This window comes from Myxocyprinus asiaticus, chromosome 25 (genome assembly GCF_019703515.2).
Source record: "Myxocyprinus asiaticus isolate MX2 ecotype Aquarium Trade chromosome 25, UBuf_Myxa_2, whole genome shotgun sequence".
Taxonomy (NCBI): domain Eukaryota; kingdom Metazoa; phylum Chordata; class Actinopteri; order Cypriniformes; family Catostomidae; genus Myxocyprinus; species Myxocyprinus asiaticus.
In genome coordinates, this window is record NC_059368.1 from 36,629,044 (window position 1) to 36,645,638 (window position 16,595).

The 16,595-nt window shown below is 38.3% G+C and overlaps 1 protein-coding gene across 1 annotated transcript; it reads right to left on the reverse strand.

The window, feature by feature from the left end:
• Positions 1-25: 25 nt before the first annotated feature.
• Positions 26-15,304, reverse strand: dtl (denticleless E3 ubiquitin protein ligase homolog (Drosophila)). The gene is made up of 15 exons (XM_051654770.1): positions 15,172-15,304; positions 14,900-15,025; positions 14,706-14,798; positions 14,536-14,597; positions 14,295-14,415; positions 10,794-10,859; positions 10,223-10,323; positions 9,987-10,060; positions 7,430-7,533; positions 7,233-7,337; positions 6,006-6,118; positions 5,772-5,861; positions 3,983-4,121; positions 3,114-3,709; positions 26-988 (listed from the first exon to the last, which is right to left on the reverse strand). Exons 1-15 carry the CDS (start codon positions 15,221-15,223, stop codon positions 872-874), a joined length of 1,959 nt encoding a protein of 652 aa, XP_051510730.1. The 5' UTR covers positions 15,224-15,304; the 3' UTR covers positions 26-871.
• Positions 15,305-16,595: the final 1,291 nt, after the last annotated feature.

Below are 16,595 nucleotides of genomic sequence, written 5' to 3' on the forward strand. Positions count from 1 at the left end.
AATCCCGCCCTCTGACCAATCAGATTCGTGTTTTAATGGATTGTCGGGAAATACACAACAAGCGAAAGAGGTTACAACTGCATCCTTAAACGCACACAAAATAGTACATAAATATCCACAAACGTTGAATGTGCATGTTTTACAACAAATATGGAAGCAGAATTATCAGGTCAGATTCCAGACAAGTTTGCAGTCAAACAAACTTAAAAAAAAAAAATAATAATAATAATATATACATTTATGGTACAGCATGTAGTCTGCTCAAAGCAGCAGATCCTAAAGTAAAGAGCATAGAGTTAAAAATAAACTTGTATACAAAATTTTGGAACTCACTGCAGTTTGCAGTTCTTCAATATTTCAAAAGCACTGAGCTAACTGTATATGGATTAGTTATGTAAAGTGCTGCTTTAAAATCAATGTAGAAATCTGAAAAGCATGTCACCCATGTTTAAGTTGAGACGAGCACAAATAAAGAGCATTACAGATTTGGATGTACAAACACTATGTTCATCAAATTGAGGGAAGACCTTAAATTATTGATGCAACTGCTTTAAAATGCGAGTTAAACAGTGTAAAGCTCTAGCAGCAAGTTAACTGCATATTGAAAACATTACAATAAGCCATGGAAGCTTTTGTAGAGTTTAATTGCAGTGTCAAAATGACAGTTCTCCGATGTTCACATTGTCCATCACTTTGATCCCTCTCTTAAAAGAAACATATTTAAAAACATACAACTAGATAAAAATCTAAGCATCACATACATAAATACAGGCCACATATTTCAAGGAAACATGGGATGGAATTTAAACTATACATTTTTGTCATAAAACATCAGAGTTCTCAGCAGGATTGTCTGATGATCAAATAATGATCAGTCTTGTGTCCTTTTCATAAAGTAGCTAGAGATTTTTATCATAGGTCTGGAAGGTGACGTTTTCTGGGCTGATGGAGGGGAGACGACTCTCGTGGGAAGTGGAGAGACTGCTGCCTAATGAGAGAAAACAATACGAATTAAACTTCATTTCACAAACTGATCGGATCATCTGGCAACAATTAGAGTGTCAGGCCCGTTTTACACAGCTCAACATCAACGAAGCAGCAACCTATCTGCAACAGCATGCTCACGATGAGCTTTCCCACTAACAGTGTTTTTTGGTTCTATACTGAAAAGAACATTTTCATGTTTAGTACTTTGTCAACTGAGCCCCTTTGACCAAAATTACATACTTGAAGTTCCCCCTGATATTTGAACTAATGTTAAAGGTGCACTCAGTAATTGTTTGAACATGCCATCTTGGACTCACACAGACACCTAGTGGCCTGGATGCATCATTCAAACGAAAGAGTTACCGATGCCATTGTAGAAATTCACTATTCACAGTCAGTCATGATTCATTAAATCAACTGAGGTCAACCGATAGTGGATTTTGCTGATACCGATAACCAAGGTGGTGGGAAAGGCTGATAACCGATTTATCGGACGATAGTTTTTAAAATCAATTTATGGAACGTCAAAAATTGATCTTATTTTTTCCTTACAATAATGGGCTTTGTAATAATTAGGGTTACAAAGAACCCTAAATGAATAAAAGCCCAGATGCAGTTTATGGTTCAACCAAAATCCCAATAGTAAATATACGCAGGACTTTTAAAAGTATAAACAAGCCCAAAACACAACGGGGACTCTTATTTAATGAAGAATTAACTAATGGTATAGATTTTTGCCGAAAACAATCATACCAAACAGCAACTATCGGCACCGATTAATCGGTAAAACCGATATATAGGTCTTCCTCTAAAATCATGGAGTAAGTGTCCAATAACATGACGGTTACTGAGATTTAAAAAAAAAAAAAAAAGAAAAAAGTACACCATTTTTTTTCCCCCCTCACAAAAAGTTTTACGTCTCAAAAATATTAGCAGTTTTGAAACATGTATTAAATCATGAAGATTCCAGTCATATCAATAACCCGCTTTATTCTACATGAAGAGGGTCCGCACATGGGGGCTGCCATGTTAGGATCACATGACCAGCCAAATACTACTCACTAAATCTCAGTAATCACCCTTTTATTGGACACTCTACTCATGGATAAATTCATCATGGCTTACTGTGATTAGTAACTGAAAGTGTTTAAATGATGCTGCCTCCACACCACTAGGTGTCAGTCCAAGATGACATGAACAAAAAGCTCACCTTTAAGCGAGTAGTATTCAGCTGTCATGTGACCCTAATATGGCAGCCCCCATGAGGTGACCCACTCCATTTAGAATAAAACAGCTTTTATAAGGTTACTGATGCGAGTCTTCATCTCATGTGAGAGCTCATAATTTTTTTGTTTGTTTTTTTTTTACATACGTTTAAATTACAATTCATTTCTTTGGGAGTAAAATTTCTTTTAAACGGAGTGCACCTTTTAGCTTTTAAAATATAATTTTGCACTTAATTTTTAGAATTCTCTGTACATTTTCACAAACCTTCATTCAATTTTTTGTACTTTTTTTACATTAACTATACATTTTATTCAATTTACTATTGGCCAGTTTGCTAGGGGTTAGCTAACCCTAAAAACATTTCAGCTGCAGTACAACAAAATATTATCCGTCCAGATAAATTGAAGGCCTTAAGACCCACCAGAAGCCTCTACCAAACAGTCAGGTTGGCAGTGAACTGAACCAACTCACAAGTGGCTGATAAGTGGTATTGCTATTCAGGACTACAGGGCGAACAATGTCGTCAATGTTTTAAAAATTCGGTAAATTACGTAAATATTTTTTATCTCACGAACCCCCTCCTGTTGACAACTCCCCCCAAACTATGGGAGAAGTTCACTACATTAAGTTGTCATAAAAGCCTATTACAAAAGTTTGAGTTAAGTTTACACTGAATTTAATGCTTACAATTTCAGTACACTATGCACAAAAATAGGCTCAGGTCCAAAATTCTACCCGCAGTAGAAGCAGTCGAGCTGTTAATCTGGATGCCAAAATAAACGTGACGCCTATGTTAGCTGTGTATTACAAAATTACGAGAGCAATTTTCTGATTATGTACATTGAGACAGTAGAGCTGCAGTGACATGTCGCAAATGTATATTTGCATGCATTACTCACTGGGGAGCAGTGTATTCTAGCATCCTGTCGTTTGCTGATGCTGTTGGGACTTTTGGGCTGAGCTGATCCTTTAAGTCTCTGGCTGATCACGGACAACCAATCAGTCCTTCTTGGAGAGCTGTTCTCTTTACCAGCTTCAACGGTTGAGCAGCGCCTCTCTTCAGTTTCCCAACTGAATAAGTCGCTCTTCTCATCAGAACAGTTCTGAGAGCTCACCGAACTCCTGCTCCTCTTCATATCCGAATACAACTCAGATACTCCATTCTCCTCGCCCAAACCAGATCCAGCAGCATCACCCGTTTCCAGTCGTCGCTTGGCACGCCGTTCAGAGGAGGGACCCTGGACGACAGGTTGGAGCACCTTACGAGGTGGAGATGCGTCACGGTTACCTGGAGAACAACTGCGGCTGATCCACTGCTGGATAGATGAAGGGATTTTGGGGCTGCTGAGTTTGGCCATAGGTGCAGATGTGTTTGATGGGAGGGGTAAATCGGCACCGGAGGGTGCACAAGCAGCAGGCTGGGGTGAAGCCAGAGAGACAGCCCTCTCTGACCTGGGACTTTTGGCGGGAGTGTGTGGAACAGGGCTGGGAGGGTCTGAAAAGACAATGATAACTGAATTACAATTGTAAAAAGTCTTTACTGTGCATGATTCGCTGAACACTATTCAATTCCATCAGTTTCAATTGTATAATTGAATATATTCATGTCATTACAATGTGTCATGTCTCAAAAATACTGCAGACCCTTAAAAAACAAAAACAACAACAACTTATTTACCAGCTAAATCTGCCTGCAATGTTCACAATGTATTATTTATGTTTGAAATATGACAGTCAAATGTTTTACACAAATCAAAATAAATCCTACCGGGTGTTCTAGCTGGTGATCGGATTTTACGAAGTGTCCAGCCTACAATGTTGGCATCTCTGTTTGCGGCGTTTTCTCCTTCTAGTCTGCAGTTCAGGCGCCAGATCCTAACAGTGTTGTCATCAGAGCAAGAAGCAATCTGCAGAGAGAGTGACAAATATTACACTGCTCTATATTTAACGATTCTGGTTCCGATTCTGCTCAACAATTCTGGTTCATTAACGGTTCCATTAAAGGGACAGTTCACCCAAAAAAAGAAAATTATCTTATTTACTCACCCTCATACTATCCCAGTTTGTATGACTTTCTTCTGCGGAACAGAAATGAAGATTTTTGGAAGAATCTCAGCTCTGTAGGTCCATACAATGCAAGTGAATGGTGACCAGAAATTTGAAGCTCCAAAAAGCATATAAAGGCAGCATAAACGTAATCCATATGACTCCAGTGGTTTGATCCATGTTTTCTAAAGCAATCCAATTGGTCTCTGATGAGAACAGACCAAAATGGAACACCTTTTTCACTATAAATCTTGATATCAGCAGTCCCCTTGGCGATCATGAACGCAAGCTCGATTACACTTCCTAGCGCCATCTAGCGTTCTGCGCATGCATCAAACACTTGGAAGTGTAATCGAGCTTTAAATCATGATCACCAAGGACAGCAGTGGAAAAATTTATAGTGAACAAGGTTACATTTCGGTCTGTTCTCACCTAAAACCGATTGGATTACTTCTGAAGACATAGATTAAACAACTGGAGTCTTTTGGATTACTTTTATGCTGCCTTTGTGCTTTTTGGAGCTTCAAAGTTCTGGCCAGCAATTCACTTGCATTGTATGGACCTACAGACCTGAAATATTCTTCTAAAAATCTTCATTTGTGTTCTGCAGAAGTCAGTCAGTCATACACATCTGGGATGGCATGAGGGTGAGTAAAATAGAAAAAAATATTTTGGGGGGGTTAACTTTTCCTTTAATGCTTATTTTAGAATTCTTGAGGAAACAAATGTATGGAAATAGGAAATGCAATTTGCTGCCATGTTACCAAATGATGATTTGATATTTTAACATGACAAAATGAATGGCTTGCGGTTCAGTAATTATTTTTTTATATTCACAAGAAAAAAAAAAAAAAAAAAAAAAGAACTGGCTGTTAAGGAGTAATGCATCCGGGATGTAGCACTGTATGTTTTGTGGTGTAGATTCGAAAGAACCGGCTCATAAGAGTCATTTGTTTGGGAATCGGACTACACTGGTCACACTGGATGTTTTGCGGTGCTGCAGAATGGTAGGATTTTAGTACAATGTTCCACCTGCAACGGCGGAAGAATGCACATTTGAGAACCGTTCACTGAATCGAAAGTTATAAAGATAATTCAGTTCCAGTATTATTTACAAAATGAAAGTTTCTAAATAGGGTTTCCCAACGCTAACTATATTACTTAATGACCATACATTTTGAAAAGGTCGCAATTCACAATTCTAAAACAAATGGTTAAACAAAATCCAAGCCATTTTTTCTTACTGTAAATTAAATATTCACATCTCTTAACACGTGAAGCAAACGGTCAACAATGTTTTGTGCGAGTGCATGTGAAAGAACAACTGCATAGTCCAAAAATCAGTTGTTCAGTCACAAAACGGGGGTGCACTCAAGTGATATGCACTCGGAAAAATGCATGCAAACCTAATGCAAGTTAGTTAACAGCTGTTGCTGGAACATTTGGGAATGTGCACTTCAGCAGTTTAAATGGACTGCAATACATCAATAAGATTTATAAAAACAAATTACCTTGGTAAAGTCAGTGGGGCACCAGGCCACTGAAGTGACTTCCTGGCTATGACCCTGAAGCATCAAGGGAGCTTGTTTTGGGTCTAAAATCTTGAACAACAGTGATAAAGAGTCAAGAATGTGCAGATAGTGACCACAAATGTCCCAATTCTCAGATGAGACATGGAGATCTGGGTATGCCAGAAGGATTTCTAGATCACCATAGACTCTGTGGGTGTTCAAAGGACTCCTCACCTTCCATATGAAAGCATGATGGTCACTTGAGCCACTAGCCAGGAACTGGTCATCTGGGCTGACACTAGACTTCACATAAAACGAGGAGTTACTGTGACCACTGAATACAGCAACTGTAAAGGGAAAGACCTTTATTAGCCCTCAATTATCATTTCAAAGTACTTGTCAATTACCAAAAATGTTTTTTTAAATGAATAGTTCACCCAAAAATGAAAATTCTTATTTACTCACCCTCATGCCATTAAAGATGTAGATGACTTTCTTTCTGCTGCAGAACACAAACTAAATTTTTTAGAAGAATCTCTCAGCTCTGTTGGTCCATACAATGCAAGTGAATGATGGCCAGAACTTTAAATCTCCAAAAACCATATGAAGGCAGCATAAAAGTAATTCATACGACTTCAGTGGTTTAATCCATGTCTTCTGAAGCCATATGACAGGTGTAGGTGAAAAACTGATAAATATTTAAGTCCTTTGTTTACTATAAACCTCCACCTTTAACCAGCCCCAACCAGAATGGTGCACGAAGAATGCGAATCGCCAAAAAACAAAATAATGTGAAAGTGGAGATTTAAAGTAAAAAAGGACTTAAATATGTATCTTTTCCTCACTCACACCCTTCATATCGCTTCTGAAGACATGGATTTAACCACTGGAGTCGCATGGATTATTTTTACGCAGCCTTTGTGCTTTATGGAGCTTCAAAGCTCTGGCCACCATTCACTTGCATTGAAAGGATCTACAGAGCCGAAATATTCTTATAAAAATCTTAATGTGTTCTCAAGAAGAAAGAAAGTCATACACATCTGGGATGGCATGAGCACGAGTAAATGAGAAATTTAATTTTTGAATGAACCATTACTTTAAATATTAAAAATGAAACACTGCAAAATCCAGGTAAACAGCATGTGAAGATTATTCCATGTTTTTAATCTTTATTCTATAAATAACAGTAGTATCTGAGGGTAGTTTAATAACATTTTCTTTTGTTTATTCAAAACATGTCCCTAAAATAAAAAAATAAAATCCTATTTATAACAAAGAAGTTATACATGACTCTGATGGTATGTAGCACGCCAGTGAGAATATTTAAAGTGTGTTAGGGAGCATAGCAACTCCATTTCGTTGAGATTCAACATTTTAGGAGATGAGCGTTTCATTTTTTACATATAAAATTACATTTGAAAAACAAATTCACTGCGGATTCATTTTTTATTCTTATATTACCTGGAGTTGTTTTCAAACCACTGATATTGAACATGTAGATGTTGTCATCTGTGCAGTTGGAGAAAAGCCTGGAGCCAGTGGAGTCCAGCGAAAGACCAGAATAACCTGCAGGAGGAAAGCATTGGTGAAAATTCAAATACTAATTACCACTGCTCATAAATATTGGTCAAAAGAGAGGGTGGACATTAGTTGTATACCTAGTTTGCGTGTACAGGAGCCTGGGTAAGGATAGGCCTGTAGAGGGAGAGGCTTGTGATAGTATGCAGTGTAGTTCTTCCGCAAATCCCACATTTTAATGGTCCTATGCAGAGAGAGGACCGTTATTGGACAGTCAAGTTCTCAAAGCAAACATCAGAATTCAAACGAATTCAAACGGTTATTCATCATAGCAAGACTGAACTGCTGTGATTTTACTGATGAGTGCTTTTTGACATCCAAAGACAACTTCAAAAATAAAGCCATAAGTATATACTCGATTAAAGCCGAGTTGTATGATTGTACTGTATATTGAATAATCTATATCGTATATACACTATATACACCATGCAACAGTAGAAACATGTCAACAAAACAACAAACATTTATATAATAATCACGCAGAGCACAGATTACAGAAAGCCATTTGAGTCCCCTCTCGTTAATATGCGCTCATTTACAGACGCTCTTTACAGAACAGCCGGTTTTCTTAAAGAGGCAGCGAGTACATTTACATGTGCAGTTATAATCAAACCACCGCAGGTTTTTGCATTGTCAAGCTACGGTCTTAATCTCTCTGTCCAAGTACATGACACAATGCTCAGTCGAATCGGTGAAAATAGGACATCAGCTGAAAAAATGATGTAGACGTTTTCCAATTGACCTTTTGCATTATAGTAGTATGTCAAAGACGTTAGCTACAGCAAGACAGCCACAACAACATAGAAAACTTTACAGCCACGTGCACTTCTTACATTCTTTACATGTTGATTTCAGTGCAGATCAGACGTACATTATCCGGTGCATTTATGGTGATGTCCGAAGGCAGAAAACGACACTGTGTGCTCCTGGATTGTTCTACCATTACAAAAAAAATCTAAACTAGCCACAAACTGGCTGCTCGTTATTTTCACATGCAAATTTACTTGCGATTCGCCACAAATGTTTGCCAGAAGTTTGTAGCTCTTCACCGGTAGTGGTGAACCTCCGGCAAACCTTTGACAACAATGAACAATTTGTGGCAAGTTTGCGGAGTATTTGCAGTGAACTGTCAATTTTTGTAAGGGTAACTACACAAGCTCTGCTTTACTCCATTTTCATCCTTATAAACTCTGTGTAAAGCGTAATAATAACATTCAGACTGAGGAGCGATGTTGTGAAAATATAGCCGATTAAGAAAATGTGGTTGTCTATACCTTCCTCGCAACCATAGCCATTTTCATAGGTTTGTTTTTGGTATTTTTTTTTATTTTTTATCCCTTTTTCTCCCAATCTGGAATTCCAAATTCCCACTACTTAGTACGTCCATGTGGTGGCGCGGTTACTCACCTCAATCCAGGTGGCTGAGGACAAGTCTCAGTTGCCTCTGCTTCTGAGACCGTCATTCCGCATATTTTATCACGTGGCTCATTGTGCATGACACCGCAGAGACTCACAGCATGTGGAGGCTCATGCTACTCTCCACGATCCACGCACAAATTACCACACACCCCAATGAGAGCGAGAACCACTAATCGCGAGTAGGTTACCCCATGTGACTCTACCCTCCCTAGCAACCAGGCCAATTTGGTTGCTTAGGAGACCTGGCTGGAGTCACTCAGCACACCCTGGATTCAAACTCGCGACTCCAAGGGTGGTAGTCAGCATCAATACTCGCTGAGATACCCAGGCTCCCGTTTTCGGTATTCTTAAACAGTTCTGCATCTGTACGTCATTTGCTTCAGGCGGCATATTCAATAAAAATCATGCTTTCTGTCTCATTCTATGAATGGAATCCACATGAGATCAGTAAAAAATAAATAAATAAATAAATAAAGAGCTGTTCGATAACCACTCCATGATAACTGAAAGATATATGCACTAGACAAAGTATAATTTTTATGTTTAAATCCTGCATTCATGGTGCTAATGCTAACATGCTAACCTTGGCTATGGTATGCATCTGTTATCCTCTTTTATTGTACTTTATGATGGAATGTGTGAATATAGTCCACGCAAGAACATGTTTTTTATACTTGTTTTATTAAAGACAGACATTTATTGCTACTGCAAAGATTGGTATTGGGTGATATGAGTGTTACTCTGGCAGACAGATAGGATTAGTCAATGGACAAAATAATAGTAATTAGAGACCCATTAATGTGTCACATCATGTGTGGATGGTTTACAAACAGGACTAATTTGCATATATTACAAGCAAGAGCAATGAGAAAACATGAACTAATGTGAAAATATGAAACGGGATACGTCCCAAACAAGAAGAGGCAGAACTTGTTATTAAGGGGTGTAAAGCGGCGTAGAGTTTAGTTGTTTTGCAACAGCGATGTGGCTCATGAGCTTTACAATTGGAACTATCCTATTAATGTTAGTCTTGCTATTTTCAATCTTAGTCTTAACACATATATACAGTATAAAGAAGCTGTTTTGGCACTTATGCCAGATTTTTTATTTATTTATTAATCATTTAATCTTAACGGTTTGCATTCATCAAGTTCCAAAAAAAAAAATTAGGCTTCACTTCCATTTGATCAAGCTACTCAAGCCCTAATTTGAACCTACCCGTCTACTGCTCCTGAAGAGATGAGCTTGTTCTCATCGCAGAACAGAACCACTGTTACACCCTGCTGGGAGTCCTGAGGAGTGAAAATCTCTGGATTAATAAAACTGCACTTATTTTGTAATATGTTTAATGAAAGAGCCAAGTCCAAGAACATCCCATTAAATACAACTGCTATTATGATCTACACCCCATTTAATCTTACAAAAATAAAACAAAAGACGCTTATTGAACTCACCACAGGGGGCGCCATTCCTCGCCTCTTCTTTGTTTGAGGCGTGTGTCTCTCAGGTTTCATATGGGCACCACTGATCTGTTTTACCTGCCTGTAGAAACCATCTGTGATGGATGAAAAATATTTTGTAAGCTTTAAATCATTTTCGACAGCCAATATATTTACACCTTGATCTGAATAAATAAAGAAAAAAGTTCCAGCCAGGTCTCCCAAGCAACCAAATTGGCCCAGTTGCTAGGGAGGGTAAGAGTCACATGGGGTAACCTCCTCGTGGTCACTATAATGTGGTTCTCGTTTTCGGTGGGGCGCGTGGCGAGTTGTGCATTGACGCTGCGAAGAATGGCGTGAAGCCTCCACACGCGCGATGTCTCCGCGGTAACGCGCTCAACAAACCACGTGATAAGATGCGTGGATTGACAGTCTCAGACGGGGAGGCAACTGAGATTCGTCCTCCGCCACCCGGATTGAGGCGAGTCACTACGCCACCACGAGGACTTTGAGCGCATTGGGAATTGGGCATTCCAAATTGGGGAAAAAAAAGGGGAGAAAATAAATTGTTTTTAAATAAAAGTACCTTTTTTGCTGCATCTTGTATCCCAGACCATTATGTTCCCATCCCTTCCACCAGTACTAAATACAGCTGTGTTGGGAATACAACAAACAAACACATAATTAAAAAAAACAAGAAATAGGAATTCTTCAAAAAAATGGCACTTAAACAGTCTTGACATTTTTTTAAATTATATACACCAGTAGGTTATGTTCAGAATAGAATACTCACAAAAATGCAGAAGAGTCGACAAACTCTTTGGTTAAAAATAACATTTGTTTGGGAAAAAAGTGTGCCAGCTTCGCTGCTTTATGTGAGTATTTCATTCTGAACATAAATCATTCACATTTTTCTAGTCATACACTTGTATTATTTTTTTGGGGTGATAGGTGTGGGTGAGAAACAGATCAATATTGAAGTCCATTTTTACTATAAATGTCCCCTTTCACTTTCGTATTTTGGCAATTTGTATTCTTCGTGCATATCGCCACCTACCGGGCAGGGAGGGAGGAGAATTTATAGTAACAAAGGACTTCAATATTGATCTGTTTCTCACCTACACCCAAGGCTGTAACCACGTCTTGAACATTGGGGGGGACCAAACCATTTTGTGGGTGGGTGGGGTCATGGTTGTTGAGGTCACAAATATAATGATCCTCTTTAGTCCTTTAAAATAGTAACGGATCTGAATGCAATAATTTTCTGAATAAAGGCTTTAAAATGCAAGACATATGGACTACTGTTATGATGTCTTTATACTGAACCTTTAATAGTGCTTTATAGTATTTGTCCTTTATTAAGCTTGACAGCTCGATCTCACTATAAACTGTTGTTCTATGGAATAGAGCTGCTTAAAATTTCTGTTTTTACGTTCCAAGAAAAAACCCAGCATACGGGTTTTGAACAACATAAGGGTGAGTAAATGAGTGAATAAAAATACACTTTCCATTTTTAGGTGAACTACTCCTTTAACTGGTGGCTCATACCCAAAATAAATTTGTCTCTTTTAAAAGTAGACTCTTAGGAGATATGCTGTACAAAAATCAGAATTAAATAAAGAAATCATTCAATTCCTTTACAATATACACACACATTCGCTCTTTGTCTTGAGCCGAGTCGCTGAAAACTGCTCCATTAATGTTTTCACATTCAAAATTATGAATAACATATGAAATCACGTATTGACGTGACATTTTTAATTAAAAACGGCAAATTTCACCAAAATGTGAATACTGATGCGTGCGTTATGCGTGCCGCCGGAATAATCAATGAGGTTCCCGCTCAGTTTCTTAAATTCGAGTCCCGTCTTCATCGATTTGATTGGCTATCTCAAATGACATTAACGAGCGGTGTTAGACTACTGTGCACGCTAAAAGTTTAACTTTTTTTAAACCATTCTGTTATTCCTGCAACAACTTAATGACAATTAAACAGCGGTGCATAATGGACTGCAGCAAAACAGCAACAAGGATATCAATTATTGGGGGGGGGGGGGGGGGGGGGACTTGTTCCCCTCAATGTACACTATATTGCCAAAAGTATTCGCTCACCCATCCAAATAATTGAATTCAGGTGTTCCAATCACTTCCATGGCCACAGGTGTATAAAATGAAGCACCTAGGCATGCAGACTGCTTCTACAAACATTTGTGAAAGAATGGGCCACTCTCAGGAGCTCAGTGAATTCCAGCGTGGCACTGTGATAGGATGCCACCTGTGCAACAAGTCCAGTCGTGAAATTTCCTCGCTACTAAATATTCCACAGTCAACTGTCAGTGGTATTATAACAAAGTGGAAGCGATTGGGAATGACAGCAACTCAGCCACGAAGTGGTAGGCCACGTAAAATGACAGAGCGGGGTCAGCGGATGCTGAGGCGCATAGTGCGCAGAGGTCGCCAACTTTCTGCAGAGTCATTCGCTACAGACCTCCAAAGTTCATGTGGCCTTCAGATTAGCTCAAGAATGCCCCTGCCTACACCCATCACATCACATGGATTTAACCATTGAATTAGTATGGATTACTTTTATACTGCCTGTGTGGGCTTTTTGGAGCTTCAAATTTCTGACAACCATTCACTTGCATTGTATAGTCCAGGTCTAGTCAACTGGCGGCCTGCGGGCTAAATCTGCCCCACCAATCATTGTTGTCTGGCCCTCCGATCTGAAATACCAGAGCGCTCTCTGTGCAAAATTCAGCATTCATAGACGTGAGCCACAGCAATCAGCGGTGAGTTTAACAACGCTCACTGGGGTAAAAGACTCTGGCTACAACCCCTGGAGTTCGCTAGCTCGCCATTTCGAATCCCAGGGCGTGCCGTGTGACTCCAGCCAGGTCTCCTAAGCAACCAAATTGGCCCGGTTGCTAGGGAGGGTAGAGTCACATGGGGTAACCTCCTCGTGGTCGCTATAATGTGGTTTGTTCTCAGTGGGGCGTGTGGCGAGTTGAGCATGGTTGCCGCAGTGGATGGTGTGAAGCCGCCACACGTACTATGTCTCCGTGGCAAAGCGCTCAACAAGTCACGTGATAAGATGCACGGGTTTATCAGCATCAACTCCTGCACTGGCTATTGTGTGCAGTCACAATATTTGCAGGACTAATTTTTTCCTCACTGAATAGGATGATACTTTATAGAGAAAAAAGAAAATTTTTCCCCAAAAAGAAAATTACTTTTAAATGCATTCGTAAGTAAACATAACATTTTTTTTATGACCATTGTTTTCATATGTGGGTTGATATTGTGAAAGGGCTTTAGCAGGTCAAATTGTTTCTCCTCAGTTTTAATAATTTGTAAACAATAGCCCGAAGATGTTAAAATGATGGGGTTTTTTTCATAGTAAAGTTTATCAAAAATTATTTGTTAGTTAAGAGTATAAGTCCTGTTTGTTTTTCAGCCAGATCTTATGAAGGAATTTATGGCCAGACCTTAAAAAAATATAATTCAATATAGAGTATACCCTGTGACTATATTAATATGAATAAATGCACAGTATTAAAGGTGTTTTTTAAGTAACATGTTACTTGCTATGAAAGTGCTAGCTAAAATAAATACGGAATTTTTTTTGGCCCCCGCTAGTTTTCATCTGGATAATCTGGCCCCCGCAAGAAAATAGTTAAAGAGCCCTGGTATAGACCAGCAGAGCTGAGATATTCTTGCAATGTATGTGTCAGGAAAAACAATTCAAACAGTAGTATCCCACATTGTTATCATGTGACCTCAGTATGTTACCGGTTTAATTTTGGTTTTACTTTTACCATTCAAACCCCTTTAAAACCATGTTTGAAGTTATTTGAGTTTTTTGTCACTAAAAATGGGTTGTGAAATTGTGGACATTCCATTGCGGGATACGGTGTACAGGGCAGTGTTGTACTTATAGTTGGATACTGCACATGTCGGCAAACGTATCATCCAGGTATTCTGTACATACAGAAAATGTGCATTCTATGCACAGTATTCATACAGGCACAATTGGAGTTGTATGGGACTGTGTGATTCCAAAGTCTCATCATGGGATCAGTAGAGTTACCTCTCTCTTGCTTTGAGAAAGCCACTGATTTAAGACTGCACTGATGACCTTTAAATGTTCCCAGCAGGTCGCCAGTGATCACATCCCACAGACGGGCTGTCTGGTCACCCGAGGCGGTCACCTGTATATGGATATATTCAAATCTCTCATTTTGAGCTCTCAATATATACCGGGCACAGTTTAGTTTATTACTATTAAGCATTGAGAACATCTTAAGAAGAAAGAAGCAAATTAATCTCACCAAGCTGCTCACACCAGGAACCCAAGCAATGTCGAAAACTGCATTATCATGTGCCTGCCACTCTGCAAAACCAAAGTTATACATTTATGCTGCAGCTGAACAAAAACGTGTGTGATTAATACTTACAAAAATCTTTTTTCTTTTACTAGTATTGATAGAAATGAGCCTACCTTTCAGTATAGTGCTCTGTTTTTCTCCTGCATTTAAGATAGACAAAAGCCCTTCTTCATTTGCAATAGCTAGGCAGCTCTGCTGGCCGGGGGCTTTAACATTTTTGCAAAGAAAAAAAACATAACATGTTAGTCTGGGTTACCGTATGAGTAGATGTGAACTCATTGTGCATGCAAGAGTTTAATTTTTGTACCAGAGCAAAACGTGCATCCAAACGGCGGCACAGCAGCAGCTGAAGATCCATATGAAACATGTTCATCCTGTCGAGTGCATTGAAATCCATCCAACAGAGAGGACAGAGGAAGCCCCCGACGATGGTCTGAGTACAAATCGATTAAATGATAAAATAAGATCATCAGAAACCCGTCAAGTGATGTACCGAATTTGCAACAGATCAATAGCCAACTAAAACAGACAACGCGTAAATCAAAAGCAATTCCTTTAACCATCTCAAATCACACTCACCGTTACGTCTTTTTGAAAGTCCTCGATCAATAACATGGTGGAAGAGAGACATCGCTGCACTTAGATCTGTATTTTAACCACAAGTGAGCAGTTTCCCGCGAACAATGAATAAGCTGAGAAGACGAATTACGCGCGAAACTTCGTCAACTGTTCTGATTGGTCAATGCTCAGGAATGCCGAAACGGTAGAACTGAAAACAGTGGAACGGCAGTTGGCTTACAGCTGCTTCCGGTGTTTGAAACGCCTCAGTATTCCACAGGGGGCGTTATGCGGCTTCCGTTTTGTCTCACCAAGTTACAAAAATGTCATCAATATTATTTGACAATGCTGCCAGTCATTTTGTGCACTCACATCGTAGGAAAGTGTAAACAGAGAATTCGATAAGTACACTTAAAATGTGAATCAATATAACGTTGTAATTGTTATTGTGATTATATTATATTAAACTTTTACATTATTGATGACAGAAAACAATGACAGTGACAACAAATTACAATTGCCATACCAGAACAACATAATAAACACAGCATAGCATACAATAGGCTAATAAAAAACAATAACAGCAACAGGGGGACAGATACATGTACACCAAAAGGCATGAAAATGCACGTACATATCCAAACTTTAGGACACAGGGATTAAGTATAAGTGCACAGAGTTCAGAGCTTTGAAGATTGTGAAGCACACACACACACACACACAAGAAAATTACATTATTAAACATTAAAAACACTCTTTTATTATTTAATATTAAAATACATAATAATAATCAATGAATAAATATAAAAATAATACAAAATAACAATATAATAATGAAAATAAATTATAATAAATTAAATGATAATACTAATAAAATGTGTTATTTATTACCATTTTCTTTATTTTATAATAATAATAATTATATATATATATATATATATATATATATATATATATATATATATATATATATATATATATATATATATATATATATATTTTTTTTTTTTTTGCTTGGGTTGCATAACAAAAAAAAATCTTAATTTATTTTATCTGTTCTATTTTATCTGTTATTTTTTTATTATATGCAAAGAACAATATATAGAACTGTTAATTATTTTATGGGGAAAATACCAGAAAAAAAAAAAAAACAAGAAAAAAATTGTATTTTAGTACACCGAATTTCTTACATTTTGTGAATGACTTTGAACCTTTGGTGGCGGGGCAATAAAACACAAATACCTCTTGTCACCGTCTCGTATTTTAATTATTATTAACTCACGAATCATGACCAATCGGAGCTAATTCCGATACATTAGTCAACGCCCTCTTTCGTCAAACTGGCGTTTGGTCGGTTTCACCATAGAGAGCTGATGTTTTCGCCTCTAACTGTTCATTTCATTTCAGTTCAGTTCACGTGACAACCGACGTAACGTCCTGCCGGC